Here is a 15,629-nt window from a genome sequence, read left to right as displayed (position 1 = left end):
AGACAGAATGCACCAGGAATAATAACAACAATGAGTCCTTGTGGCACCTTAAAGACTAACAAATTTATTTGGGCATAAGCTTTCATGGGACATAACCCACTTCATCAGATACATGGAGAGGTAAATACAGTAGCAGGTATAAAAATACAGCACATGAAAAGACAGGAGTTGCCTTACCAAGTCGGGGGTCAGTGCTAACGAGGCCAGTTCAATTAGGGTAGATGTGGTCCATTCCCAACAGTTGACAAGAAGGTGCGAGTATCAGAGGGAAAATTAGTTTTTGTAGTGACCCAGCCACTCCCAGTCTTTATTCAAGCCTAATCTGATGGTGTCAAGTTTGTAAATTAATTCCAGTTCTACAGTTTCTCGTTGAAGTCTGCTTTTGTTGAAGAATGGCGACTTTTAAGCCTGTTATTCGCAAAAAGAAAAGGAGTACTTGTGGCACCTTAGAGACTAACCAATTTATTTGAGCATAAGCTTTCGTGAGCGAATACAGACTAACACGGCTGTTACTCTGAAGCCTGTTATTGAGTGTCCAGGGAGATTGAAGTGTTCTCTTACTGGTTTTTGAATGTTACAATTCTTGATGTCTGATCTGTGTCCATTTATTTTACTGATACAGACAAACACGGCTACCCTTCTGAAACCTGTCACCAGGAATAATAGTGGATCCAGAGGTAAGTACGGAGATCCAGCTCTTTGAGGGGAGCCTGTAGGGGTCCTAGAAGGAAGGATGGATGGGGTAGTCCTGTGAAAAAACAGAGGCTTCTGGCCTCTTCTAAACAGGATGAAAAAGATGGTCTTGGAACCGTGGAAATATGCCTCCTTGAAACCCTGTGGTTCACACCTGGATCTGATGAATGAACCGGAGCTGCAAGGAGAACTTGGGCAGCCACAGTGACAGAGCTTTCAGGAACGCAGGATGTTGCCAGGACCACCAACAGCTCCAAAGAGGTAGACAACATTGGATCCAATGTTATACACGAATCATTTCTTGTTACTGGAGATAGGGGTGGAAAGGATCTCCACTTCAGAAACGTACCAGCCTTGTCAGAATCAGATGTATCCAATAGTTCTGATGCATGGGAACCAGCAGCACTAACAGCAGCTGTTTTGTCTCTATCTTTGCCTCTTTCTTTAGAGCTGCAACAGATGGAACTTAAGGTGCTGAGGGCCCAGATTCTGACACACTGATCAATTCCATCTTCCTGAATCTGGTCCTGCAGCTCGTAGATACAGCACCGGTGTGCGTGGCCAAACTGACTCTGAACCTCTCTTCTGGCTTCAGGGCAGTCAGATCCAGCCACCTGGCCCTCAGTTCAGACACCTATAGCTTCAGTTGCTTGACTGAGGGAGCCTCAGGAACAGACTCTGACCTTTCAGCTTCTTGAAATCCTTCAGTAACATGGTGCTGGTAGCTACGGGGCAGAGACTTGCCTCTTAGACCTAAAATGCAAGGCCTGACTGGATCCAGAGGGTATAGCCTCGAGAGTTTCCTTCAGAAGGAAGAGCTGAAAAATAGACATCCTACCCTTGTGGACTCTGGGAGTAAAAGTCCAGCAAACTGAACATCCAGTAGGCACTTCCCCCTCTTGATGCACTGCACATAGTCACTAGATGCCAGGACGACAGCTGGGCAGGAAGTACACTTCTTGAAGCGTAGCTTCCTCCGTTTCTTCAGTTCCTACATAACCCAGTACCAGGAAAACACTAAGTATATTGAAAGAGCTAACAGTGACTATTTCTAAGAAAGAAAAAAAAACTGACTCTGAAGACACCAGAGCAAACTACATCTGCACAGGCATACAGCTGGAAAGAACTGAGGTAGTGAGAGTGCTCTGCCCCCTACATAGCCTCTCCCTCACAAAGTTAGGGTCACTAGGGGGAAGGACGGGGGTGGGGACGGGAGAGCACGAATGCTCTAGTTTACACTGTTAGAAGAAGATTCTGACGTAAGCCACCACAACGTGTCGCAGTACCCAGAAGTGGGAATATGCAGAGCCACTCAAAGAAGAATACCCAGTTACTCCTGTAGGAAGTCAAATAACTTGTGTTTGAGTAAAACGTATTTTCCTGAAAGGCATCCAGTCTTGATCTGGATATCTCCAGGGATGGAGAATTCACCACTTCCCTAGGGAGTTTGTTCTGATGGATAAATCACCCTCACTTAAAAATGTGTGCTTCATTTCTCATTTGAACGTCTAGTTTTAACATCCAGCTATTTGTTCTTGTTATGCCTTTCTCCACTAGGTTAAAATGCCCTTTATTACCTGGTATTTTCTCGCTGTGAATATAATTACAAACTGTAATCAAGCCACTTCTCAATCTTCTTTTCAATAAACTAAACAAATAAAAGATCTCTAAGGCTTTCACTAAAACACATTTTTTTCCAACACTCAACTAAGTTTGTAGCTCTTTTCTGAACTCTCTCCAATTTATCAATACCCTTTTTGAAATGTGGACATCAGAACTAGACTTAGTATTCTAGTACTGGTCTCAGTGCCATGTACAGAGGTAAAAATCACCTTTCTACTATTCTCCACTCCATTCTTTGTACATCCAAGGATAGCATTATTCCTTTTTGCCACACCATCCCACTGAGAGCTCACATTGACCACTATGACCCCTATATCCTTTTGAGTCACTGCTTTCTAGAATAGTCCCCCATTGTGTAGGAATGGCCTACATTCCTTATCTTGCATTTGGCTCTATTTTATTTAAATGGGCCCACCTTACTCAGTGATCTAAATAGTTCTGTACGACAGCTGTCTTCATCTTTCTTTACCACTCTGCCAAAGTTGTGTCATTTGCAAATCTGATGAGATCATTGATTAGAATGTTGAATAGCCTAGAACCAAACCCGTGCAGAGACCTCCATTTGATGATTATGATGATTCTTTAATGATAACTACTTTTTGAGAGGTCATTTAGCCATTCCTTAATCCACGTAATGTCTTTATTTATATCAGAATGTCAAATGTATTACAAAAGTTTAAGCATATTCTATCTATGCAGTTATCTTTATCAACCAAATTTTTAAATGTCAAACAAAAACATGACTTTTTTCCTCATAAAACCCATTTTCCATAAAACTATGCAGATTAGCATTAATTATATTCCCATTTTTCAATTCTTTACTGATCTGGGATTCATTTTTCCATTATTTTGCAAGGGATTGATGTTAGGCTAACTGTATTATAATTATTCAGGTCATCCCAATTGTCCTTTTTGAATACTGGCACAACATTAGCACTCTTCTGGAATTTCCCCAGTATTCCAATATTTATCAAAAATTAACTCTCAGGACTCTGGGGTACAAGCTATCCAGATCTGCTGATTAAATAAGTTCATGCCAGTCAACACAGTTTAACATCCTCAATTACTGATGGCCTGGAAAGCACTTGATAACCTCACGTGACAGGAGTTTATCATACTACTACTTTCCAAAATTAGAACAACAACAAAAAACTTCTCTTGAACTTACCTTTTCTGCATCAACAAACAACAATTTTACTATCTCCACTTAGTAATGGGCCTCTATCAGGGGTTGGCAAACTTTTTGGCCTGAAGGCCACATCTGGGTATGGAAATTGTATGGTGGGCCATGAATGCTCACAAAACTGGGGGTTGGGGTATAGGAGGGGGTGAGGGCTCCGGCTGGGGGTGCGGGCTCTAGGGTGGGGCCAGAAATAAGGAGTTCAGGGTGCGAGAGGGGGCTCCGGACTGGGGCAGGGGTTGGGGTGATGGGGGGGAAGGGTCCAGCTGCAGGCTCTGGGGTGGGGCTAGGGATGAGAGGTTGGGGGTTCAGGAGGGTGCTCCAGGCTGGGACTGAAGGGTTTGGAGGGCGGGAGGGGGATCAGGGCTGGGGCAGGGGGTTGGGATGTGGGAGGGGTGTCAGGGGTGCAGGCTCCAGGCAGCGCTTACCTCAAGCAGCTCCCAGAAGCAACAGTATGTCCCTGCTCCGGCTCCTAAGCAGAGGCGCAGCCAAGCGACTCTGTGCGCTGCCCTATCTGCAGGCGCTTCCCCGCAGCTCCCATTGGCCGTGGTTCCTGGCCAATGGGAGCTGCGGGGGCAGCGCTTGGGGCAGGGACAGTGTGTGGAGCCCCCTGGCTGCTCCTACGCGTAGGAGCCAGAGGGGGAACATGCTGCTGCTTCCGGGAGCCACGCGGAGTTGGGCAAGCCCCTGACCCTGCTCCCTGGCTAGAGCAGGGCAAGCCCCAGAGAGAGCTCGAGGGCCGGACTAAAACATCTGGAGGGCTGGACACGGCCCCTGGGCTGTAGTTTGCCCACCCCAGCCTATATTATCGCCAGGATTTCTTTTCCAGATATACTTAAAATCCTTGTCCTTAACCATACCAGCCATGGATTTTCCCCCTGTGTCTTCAGCAGCTTCCCTGGTCAATTTTCTGTACTTCATAACTTCTAATTTCTACTTATTCCTATCTACCTCCCCCCTTTTTTTAAACTTTTGTTTTTATATAATTTTCTAATTGCTCTCTTCACTTCTCTTAAGCATGACTGACTTTTAACCAAAGGAGTCGTCTTTAACGATTGTCAAAAAGCCACAATCCAATAAATTCTTCTTAAACAACTTCCACTTTTCATCTACATTTTTCTGTCTAAATTAACTCCCAATAAATTTCACTCTATTTTCCTCAGCTTTGTGTGGTGTGTGTGTATGTGATGCTCTCCACAGGGCACACGGAACCATAAGCCACCATGATATCGCTCTGCCTCAACAAGGGAGAGTGTTGCTGGAGCTTAAACGGTGTGTCAGCTCCCTGCCACAGCAGTCTGTCCGCCTCACCAGCAAACTCCACAAGACCCTGTCGGTCTTAACCTTGCCAGTCCCTATTTGCCTTGTTTTGCCTTATATAGGCGCCTATTACACACCATCCCCATCCCAATTTTTCACACTTGTCATGCTGGTCATGAATAGGGTGACCAGACAGCACCAGCTTTTACGGGATACCTTACAAGACAGTGATTCACTAAATATTGTGATTGTGCGGAGCGTGCCTTTTGCAGTTGGCATAAAGGGGCAATTAGGATCACTTCCCCCCCCCCTTTTTTTTTTTAAACACTGGTTGAGACTGTCCAGTTTGCCCACAGTGAATTTAATCAGGTCATGATCACCGGTCCCTAGGCAATCACCAGCTTCCAGTCCAGTAATCAATTCTATCTTGTGTTGACCTTTTGTATGAGAAAATCATAAATTTTTAGAAGATAATGATGTTTTACTACTGGCTGCATGAGGTACCTCCAACAGGTCTCCCCTAGACTGAAGTGCCCAATGATAGCTTTTCTTTCCACATATTACAGATAGACACTCAAGGAGCAACTCATCCTGTTCTGTAATGTCATTCAGTGGTCAGTAACACCCCTGGTCCTCCAAGTATACTCTCCTAGTTTCTGCTGTTCTGAGTTATCGATAATGCTAAAACACACAATGATATCTTTAATGTAGAGCACCACTCTCTTTTATCCACTCTATCCTTCCTAAACAGCTACTCTAACATTCTAATTAGGCAAATCAAACCCCCAGCTTTCAGTAATGCCATTTATACCAAGTTTCTTCTCATTCTGTTCCCCATAGGTTCTTTTACCGCACTTATCAGTGTGTTTATCAGTAAAGCATTAAGCAACATGACTAACATCTGTCATGTGTTCTTTGTTCTCTCATTCCCCACCAGGGACAGAAGTGTGTACAGTAGAGTGTCTTGCTTTGGTAGGTTTTAAAGGGAAGGAGTGTTTTTGTGTTAATATACATGTTGCTGTGTATTTATATTCAAGAAGGTATGGTCAAAAATGAGTCTTATATTTGGAAAATGCATGTTGCATCAATGAGATTTTCCAATACCTCTTTTTTATTACCCAGAATACTTGCATTGGTAAACAATTAAAAATTCTTTCCACCTTGTTTGCCACTTTCGTTCTATATGTTCACAATGTCTTTATTTATATGTTTGTATGTATGTGTATCACATCTGCCCGCAGCACCTTCCCCTTGTGATCGTTTAACATCCACCTGGCTGCTCCAACTAGTCTCTCACCAAGATTATGCCCCTATTTGTCAGATCAACTGCATAGCCAATGATACACCTACAAGATTTTCTGCCTTTTCTCACTCATGGGACAAGAAGAATCTCTGAGAATATCATTTGGATTTGCCTCTTCTTCAGCTTCCTCCTCAGATTTTTGAAGTTTTCAGTAATCTGTGTAGTTGCATGATACCATATCATTGGTCCCAGTAGATATTACCAGTGGAGACTTGCCAGCCAATTTCAGAATACTCTCTTTCTGGAGTGAAGGGACACTGTACAGCTATCCTTGTGTCTCTTGCTGAATTCTTTCCACGTTTAATAATACGGAGTCGTTTATGACAACTGCCCTTCATATATAGTGAAATTCAATATTTCCCTTATATGGTCAGTTTCCAGAAGTCTTTCACACAGTAACAGATTTACAATTTATTGTTTTCATTAAAAACAAAACTACAAGAACTGGTGGGAAGCTCAAGAGCAGGCGCAGTATCTGAAGCTACTTTTAAATGCATTTTGAAACTGATAAGATTTCAAGTTCATGGTGTCCCTTTAAAATGTGCAGTTTGCTCAGTACCCAGCTAAAGGGATCCCAACTAACTGCATTTAACACATACACACACTGCTAACCCCCTCCATCCTATCTCACCCACCCTCAACTGTTCCTCCCATTCCTCCCTCCAGTACCTCTCCTCTAAGTGGGGGAAAGGGAAAGAGTCTACTACTCTGGCCCATGTTTCTCCAATTCTGCAAACTCTCAGAGCTGTCCAGGCAGGTTGAAGGGGCCTGACAGGGATGGAACTGAGCCAGCTGGAGGGCAAACACCATAACTGCAGCCTCTTGCCTGAGAAGAGGACAGCACAGCCTCTAGAGACAGGAGGTTCCAGCTGTGGCTTCCTATAGCACCAGTCAGTGACACAACTGATCAACAATAGCACAGTTACAGGAGGAAGTCTATTGAGTATTGCTGCCCAATCCTTATAACATTCTCATCCACTCCCCTTTCTGCAGCCTCCTATCCCCAGCCACAATTTGGAATAGTAAAGACATTGTGTTCTCCCCCACCTACTCCCCTTAGAGCTGGAAGTTTAGAGCAGGGGCTAGTGAGAAACAGATATTCTCTGTACTCTCCTAGAGGTTTATTAAGTAATATTATATTATTATAAGATTCACCGATGCTTATCATAGCAAGCAAACAATTTCCCACTTCTTCCTAGGGACTAAAACCCCCAATTGCTCTTCTCTGTTCAGCTGCCAAGACGTCCACCTTGCCAGTAGAAACATCTTTGACAAACCAAGTTAAACAAATAAGGAGAGCGTAAAATAAACTGAAATTAATATAACAAAGGTACAGGAAGATTATTATATTTATTTTTACATAACTAGCTGCATTTTTATTTATTTATTTTGGTATTTTGTTTAAATGAAGATGCCACAGAATCCAGAAACCTTACAGCAACATTTAGGACCAGGTTACTGCAAAGCCCAAGAGGCCTTGGTCCTTCTCAAGGTCCTCCCCCAGTTTAGGACACATTCGCCAAATTTAAATATAAATGGTGGTTCTACCATTGTCTGCATGTCTTACCAGCTCTAAAAACTCCAAAGAAAATAGTCAATAAGGTTTAGGTTATGGATATTTAAATTCAAAAGCACCTTGAAGTGGAAGGTTGTTAGCTGCATTTGGGAAGATGCAAGATGGCTTGGAGTTAGAAACAGTTGCAGGGAGAATCAGTGCCCTCAAGTTGAAAAATGAGATCAAAGTTGGCATAAAGTTTCAGAAAAGTGTACAGCTCATTTTTTCCAAAAAATGGAATTTCATACAATACTAATGCTAATCAGTTGAGAAATCAAGCATTCAAAGTCTAGAAACATGAAGGTTGCACACCTAATCTCAACACTGCATCCCTATGCAGATGCCTTACAATATGGCCTCTCTTTATAAAACGTTTTAGATTATCAAATATGTAACAAAATCAGAATTTCTTGAACCTTTTACACAGTACATAAACATACCATATTACGATCAATTATCTAGAAATCAACTAATGCAAAAAGGATCAGAGAATATGCCCACTTCTCTGAAGAAATAGTTAACAAAAGACCTAATATTATTGGTATACAGAAGCTTTGTTTAGTTTATCCCTTTAATTTCTGAATATTCTAAAATGTTGCATTAATTCTGCTGCCACATTTAAGATCTACATTGCACAGGGCATCTAAAATATTTTTGTCAGGAGAAATTAGATTTATCAGTTACGTCTGTAGCAAAAACCAAGTATCAGCATATATAATTTGTAGCATTTATCCCAAAGCTAAATTCCATTTCATTAGGAAAAACACATGTCTATATCTCAAACATTTACATCAACACAAATTCCACAACCAAGTCTAAAATAAGCAATAATTCACCAATAAGGACAAATACTAACATTCCAAACCATCCTTTAACATATCGTCCCCAAGCAACTCCTTCCGCAAGCTCAGCTCTGGCAAATTCCAGCATCTAAGATTCGACTGAGAACATCCTGACTATTTTAATTCAAATCTAGATGATAAATGAAGCACCTTAGCTGATGTTAGTCATCAGGATAGTAAACAGGGAAAAAGATAGTCCCTTTGGCAGCCAGGACCCAGACAACACAGATCATAATCAGCATCCTGAACTGCATACTGTAGCCAATAGGAAGCTAGTTGGGCATAAAGCATATCTTTAGAAACACATCCAGTCTTGATTTAAGGACTTCCGTTGATGGAGAATTCACCACATTCCTCAGTAAGCTGTTCAGTGGTTAATTACCATCACTTTTAGAAGTGTATCTTATTTCCAGTTTGATTTTAGCTGATTTTAACCTCCAATCATTAGCCCTTGTTATTCAATTAGCAGCTAGTAAACAATTAAAATATCTTCTGTGACAGCAAAATATGGTCTCTGTTCAAGTCACCTCTTATCTCTTTAATAAACTAAATGAATTGAGCTCCCTTAATTTGATTATAGAATCTTTTCCAGATGTAAAGTTATTCTTACAGTTCTTCTCTGAACCTGCTCCAATTTTCCTTCATTCTTTCTGAAATATGACCGCTACAATGGAACACAGTATTCCTCTAATGCTCTCATCAAAGCCATATTACAAAGGGAATATCACCTTCCTACTCTAATTTGATCTTCTTCTGCTTATATACTCAAGTACCATATCAGCCTTTTTAGCCATAGCATCATACTGGAAGATCATGTTCAGGATACTGAAAGTATGAACTAAACTTTTTACTCCTGGGGGAATTCTGCACCAAAAAATTAAAAGTTTTGCACACAATATTTTAAAATTCTGCAAATCTACATAATTCTACATAATCAAGCCAGTTTCAATTATTTTGGTAATTTATTTCAAAATATCTGTCAGCAAGTATGCCTGTAACAATACACACACAAAAAATTCCCCAGGGAATAGGGATTAAACAAACCCCTATGACAACCCAGTTTTTGTTTTTCTGCCCACTTCCCCTCCCCACAGAGCCCAGGCAGGGGGCCAGACACCCACAACGCTTTCCCCCCGCCAAAGCCCCCCTTCAGTTGCTCCCCCCAGCCAATACACCCGAACTCCCTCCTCCCCAGAGCCCAACCATGCCCCCTCCAGCCCAGATACCCACCTCCCAGGCCAGCTATGGGCCCCCCTTTGCCCAGACACCCATCCCCCTCCCCCACCCCGAGCCCAGGGACCCAGAGGGAGAAACAGTCTGATGCTCGGTCCCATGCTTACATGGAGTTTCCTGCATGCCATCCTCTCCTTCCCTCAGGGCATGCTGGGATCTCCAGCTGCCAGGAACCCTCTAGCTCCCTCTTCCTTCTCCAAGTAGTGTCTTCTCTGTGAAAGCTGGGCTCTGCCAAGTCCAATGGCCCCAAGTAGTGGCTAGCAGCACTGCAGCCCATTTCTGTTGGGGAAGTAAATTCTGCACACACTAATTTCTGAAAAATTCTACATTGTGCACTAGCGCAGAATTCCCCCAGGAGTAACTTTTTTCCTAGATGCATGACCTTACATTTGGTGGTATTAACATGCATGTTTGACTGTGCCCCGTTTAAAGTGATTTCCATCACTTGGTATCAATGACCTGTCCTCACTGATACCACCCTAGCAATCTCATTCTTCTACAGACAATCAGCAATTATATTTTTCTTCCAAATCATGGATAAAAGTCAATAACAGTGTGCCAAGAACCAATACCTGTGGACACCCCACTAGAAAAACATCTCAATTATATGGTACTTCTATATTAACTATATTTTTAAATCAGTGCACTTTTAATCCATTTAATGTTCACACTGATTTTATACAGTGCTAATTTTTAAGCTGAGTACCATGCAGCACTAAGTCAAATGCACTTCAGAAGTCCAAGTCAGTTTTCATTATCAGTCAAACTTATAATCTAAAACAATATCAAGTTCTTTTGACAAGACCTATTTTCCATAACTTCAAGTTGATTGTCATTATTATTGTACTATTCTTTATTCAGTCCTATACCAGCCATTCAGTTATATGGCCCAGGAACAATGTCTTGCAAACAGATCTAATTACCCAGGTCATCCCAATTACCCTTTTTAAAAATATTAGCACAACTTCCCTAGTGTTTCAAGATTTATTAAAAGTTATCAGTGGGTCACAGAGCTATTTGACCAGTTCTTTTAAAAACTCTTGGGTGCAAGTCATCCATACCTGCTTATTTTAAAAATGTTTAAGTTTAGCAGATGCAGTTTTACTTCCTCCTCAGTCACTGTTTAAATTTAAAGTACTTCACCATCATTATACACTAAAACATCATCTAGCTTCTTTCCACATACAAAACAGAGGTATCAGTTCAACATTTCTGCCTTGGCTACATTATTGATGACAATTTTACCATATTCACCTAACAACTGATCTAAGTCACTGTTTGGATTCCTGATAAATTTAAAAAATTCCTTTTTATTGTCCTTAATTCTACTGGCCAGGGATTTTTCATGGTTACTTTCAGATTCCCTTATTTGTCTGAATTTAACTTCTATTTATATATATTGTTATCAACTTTTCCACTTGATATTTTTATATCACTAATCTAGCCATCCACTAAGCACTTCCAATTGTTGAGTGTTCACTTTGATTACATTCACAAAAAAAATTTTTGTTCCTGGTTTCATTGCAAGCCAACAGAAAACAGCCCAATGGGGTTGGAAAGAAGCTACACTTGAACCAATTACTTGTTTCTTCATCAAGCCGAAGTATGATTTGCTACACAAGGGGTTTTTTTTATTAAGTTCGTTGTGAAATACACATTCTACCACTACAGGCCTATAAAGGAATGAGAATAGCTTTCTACCATGAGCTATATATCCTGAAAAGTAGGTGGCCTGATGGTTAAAAGCTATGTTGAGCATACTTGTACCTTGGCATCTGTTGTGGATTTTGTAATTTCAGAGGCAATGAATGGTGCAGGGTACACAATTTTTCCTCCTCATTCAGTACCTATGCAAAGATGTCTAACTAATTGACAACTTGTACACTTCCAAAATGTGCATTAAACAAAAGTTACTAGGTGACTGTGTGGAGTAAAAGGCATTGAAATTAAATGAATGTTGGTTAGTGAACCTTAGTGAATATTATAATAGTGACTATGTCAGCTTCAAAAATTAGTTCTGCTTTTCCTGTAGCTTTGTCTCTGAAGATCCAGAAACATTTACTTCTTCAAAGTGGCCATCCTGAAGGTATACTGCAATATACTTTAAATGAGTGACAGGCAAATGTAATTGTCTTAAGTGCTTTGGTCTCACTAGCAATCCAGCATACAAGATATCTATACACCTCTAAAAATAGTTCAAAATTGCCACAAAGTCATCGGCAAGAGCTTGATGTTGCCATCAACTTTTGGGACTTAAACAGTAAAATTTGAAAATGTCTACAAATACTAGAGAGCAGGATCATCTGAGATCCAGAATAGCTTGCATGCCATTTGAGCAGCCTATATTCACTGCTGATCACTAAACTGAGGTTCCTCACTTATTTGAGCTGTCTTGGTTCCCAAAACTTCGAAAGCAGTCTTTATTTCCTGCCTGATGTCATCAGCTATCCCAGATTTCAAGTCTATCGGTCAAAGAATACAAGGGCTCCCATGATCAAGGTCTGATATACAGAAGCTCTTGATCAACTATAGCTCTGCCAGCAGGTGAGTAATAAAACTAGCTCTCTTTATGTATTTCTAAGATATTTCCCAAAGAGATGTTCCAATTGCCTCTCTGAAGTATTTCACTCCAGGGATGTTAATATAACTTCAGCCAAGATTCAGGTCAGTTACCTGCAAGCTGAGAAGTAATTCAAAACAAGTCATCTTTAATATCAGCATTCCTTGTTAGATAAAGGAGCAAAGTTTTGTATCTCCTCACGTTGCATTTTACAGAGCAATCTAGCAATAGGAATTCTTTATGGACATAGACATTTTCCACTGTCACGCATCTCACATGAGCAGCAGAGTATCTTCCATGAAGTCTGAAAATTGCGTTGATAGCCAAGTTTAAAAAAAGACATTAGACTCTCAATATTATTTTCTAGTGACTTTTGACTGGGCTACATCTGCATTTTGTAGGATTTCCCTTTACTCCACACATCACCATGATATGAGTTTCTCTATAAGAGCAAATCCATCTAACACCTAAAAATCAATCAGCTGAAGGCTAAAAGGCCATCAAATGAATAAAAATTGATATTTAGTGTTTGGTTAAAGCTTCTGGCTGAATAAATTTGAGATTGTAACTAACTTCTCTGTCTTAGGTTTGGGATGATGTAGTGATAGTTGTCTGAGTGTGCAGTAGCTCAGATTAGAGTGTGAACTATTCAATGAGGCATTAGCTCGGAAGGTTGGTGACTTTTTAAATATTTTATATATTTATTTATTTATTTTAAAAAACAACTTTCCCTGCTGATTACACTAGCAGAATCAAGTTATTGTGCTTACCTATTCTTGGAGATAGTGGCATAGGGAAGGGCATTTAGATGCTGCTAAACTGCTGGAATGGGGAAAATGCATTCAGATAACCTGGACCCCATAATGTAATGTCCCCTCCATCCCTGCCCAACAGAAGAAGGTAAAGAGATATGCATCACTAGCACTGAAAGCCTCATCTGCCTCCTGGATTCCAAAAAACAAGTCCAACTCCCACATTTTCCTGGGTACCAAGAGTACCACTTGTCCACTACCCAGCTGTCAAAAAAGCTTCCCCCTACACACTCTCGCAAAAACTTCTACAATGCAGTTATCAATGTACCACAGAACTTAGGGTCCTTGCCAAAGAACTCACACCCAGCTTGCCACTGCATTCAAAGTGCTTCCAATATGGGTCTCCTGTTCTGAGGCAACAAATTTGGGGGCATGACATGTGGCTGGTAGGTAGCTTGCAGGGCAGCAGACTAGGGGATATGGAGGGACCAATGAGAAATAATATGCTCCTTCACATCTTAATTGTAAGTTCGGTTAAAGGGTCAGAACAGAGGTGGGCAATGAAACTGAATGACCCAAGAACTCCGACAGCCATGATCATCCTGCTACCCTCAATCCCTCTGGCTCACTTCTTAAGGGACTCTTTGGTCCCTTCATAGCCTGCCAATCTTAAAGTGGTTTAAAATAGTGGTGGGTTCAGAGGCAGCATCACCTCAATCTGTGGACTCTGCCACATGATTTCACTCTAATGTACCTCATAGGGCAGATGGTTCTGATTACAACTATGGTGAAAGGGAGAGAAGACTTTGGAAAGGAAGTTGTAGCATATGGTCATCACTACTTTAACCAAATAAAAAATCACGAGAAGATACACAAGAATGCATGGTCAGCTGCCTCTACTTCTTGGCCAAGGTCTCAACCACAAAAATGCTATCTTCCAAGAAAGTAGGGTGAGTGGGAAGAGAGGAGAGTGACAAAGAACTATAAGTACTACAATAAGGCTCCAGGGAGGTACATGGAACCTAGAGGTACACATATTTCCTCAAAGATGGAACACTAGGTGCAAGAGCACACCAGAACTCTCTATATCCTTCCTTAATCTCTTTAGACATTTAATCTGGGTGCAAAAAGAAATTTTAAAAAGGAAAACCTAATGACAGTAGGAAAGTACAACTCCTTTAGGCAAAGCTTTTCTATAAGCATGCCATTGGGAGAAAATGATCCAAACCCTGTTCATATTATTGAAGTACCCCTCTTTCTAGGCAACAAGAACGTTTTAATAACTTTCCTAAATCAAGTCTCAACATGTTTCTCTCACAAATCAGGTCCAATAGAAAAAGAAGCCTTCTCAGTATATGGGGAAGGGGCTTAGGTCAACATATCCTTCAGCAGAGGAAAGGAAATCGTGACCCCCTGGTTTTGTGGTGGGCAAAATCCACACACCTGTAGGATTTTTTCTCCTCTTGTACGTCTTGGGGCACAGTGATTGTACAGTGCTTAGTGCAATGGGGCCCAGCTCATGGATAAGGTTTTCCAATTACTACTAAGATGACTGATCTTATTTTTCTTAGCATTCTCCACAGATTAAATGTCAAGAAGTGAACACAAATGGCAACCTAACTTCCAGGAATCAAGCCAGCACCTTCCATGATCATTTCATGGTCTCCATATACGTTATTAAACTTATCCATCTTTCTGTTGTTTCTTGTGGTGAACAGCTGAAAGGTGTTCCTCTTAAGAGCCCATTCACCTAGATGGATTTATCTCAGCTAGTTTCCTCAGTGTTTTCCTTTATTACTACAAGGGGAGCTGGAGGGAAAAACGGTTACCTACCTTCTCATAACTGTTGTTCTTCTAAATGTGTTGCTCATGTTCAATCCAATAGCGGTGTGTGTGCACCACATGTACGATCGTTGGAAGGTTTTTCCCCTAGCAGTACCCGTCAGGTCAGCTGTGGAGACCCCTGGAGTGGCGCCTTTATGGCGGTGTATATAGGTCCCTGCCGACTCACCGCCTGCTCAGTTCCTTCTTGCTGGAATACTCCAACAGAGGGGAGGCAGGCGGGATTTGGAATGGACATGAGCAACGCATCTCGAAGAACAGTTATGAGAGGTAGGTAATCGTTTTTTCTTCTTCGAGTGATTGCTCTTGTGCATTCCAATAGGTGACTTCCAAGCAGTTTCCCTGGGGGAGGGGTCGGAGATCACCTGGTTGCTGAGTGCAGGACTGCCCTGCCAAAGGCTGCATCATCCCTTGCCTGTGGGTAATAACGTAGTGTGACGTGAAGGTGTGGATGGAAGACCATGTTGCTGCCTTCCATATGTCCTGGACAGGGACCTGTGCCAGGAATGCTATGGACGATGCCTGCGCTCTTGTGGAGTGTGCCATAAGCGGAGGGGCTGGAATTTTAGCCAGGTTGTAGCAAGTCATGATGCAGGACTTGATCCATGATGAAATGCGCTGGGACGAGATCTGGAGCCCTCATCCTTTCTGCGATTGCAATAAGGAGCTGTAGCGACTTACGAAATGGCTTTGTGCGCTCAATGCAGAATGCTAGGGCACGCCTAACGTCCAGGGAATGGAACATGCATTCTCTGATACTGGCATGGGGCTTAGGGAAGAACACAG

General features: G+C 41.7%; 1 protein-coding gene across 14 annotated transcripts in view; it reads right to left on the bottom strand.

Moving 5' to 3' along the window:
* The window catches only part of ARMC8 (armadillo repeat containing 8), a 181,839-nt gene that overhangs the window by 145,952 nt on the left and 20,258 nt on the right, over positions 1 to 15,629 (bottom strand). Inside the window, exon 2 of one of the 14 annotated variants that reach the window (XM_073360249.1) lies at positions 9,797 to 9,968. The exons of the other annotated variants lie outside the window; for them this stretch is intronic. Coding sequence (XP_073216350.1) covers positions 9,797 to 9,966 — 170 coding nt within the window. The 5' untranslated portion in view covers positions 9,967 to 9,968. The remainder of the gene's footprint in view (positions 1 to 9,796; positions 9,969 to 15,629) is intronic. 14 annotated transcript variants of the gene reach the window in all.

The sequence above is a fragment of the Lepidochelys kempii genome, chromosome 9 (assembly GCF_965140265.1).
Source record: "Lepidochelys kempii isolate rLepKem1 chromosome 9, rLepKem1.hap2, whole genome shotgun sequence".
NCBI classification, from domain to species: domain Eukaryota; kingdom Metazoa; phylum Chordata; order Testudines; family Cheloniidae; genus Lepidochelys; species Lepidochelys kempii.
Note: the sequence above shows the minus strand (reverse complement) of the source record. Positions and strands in the feature narration are given on the sequence as shown.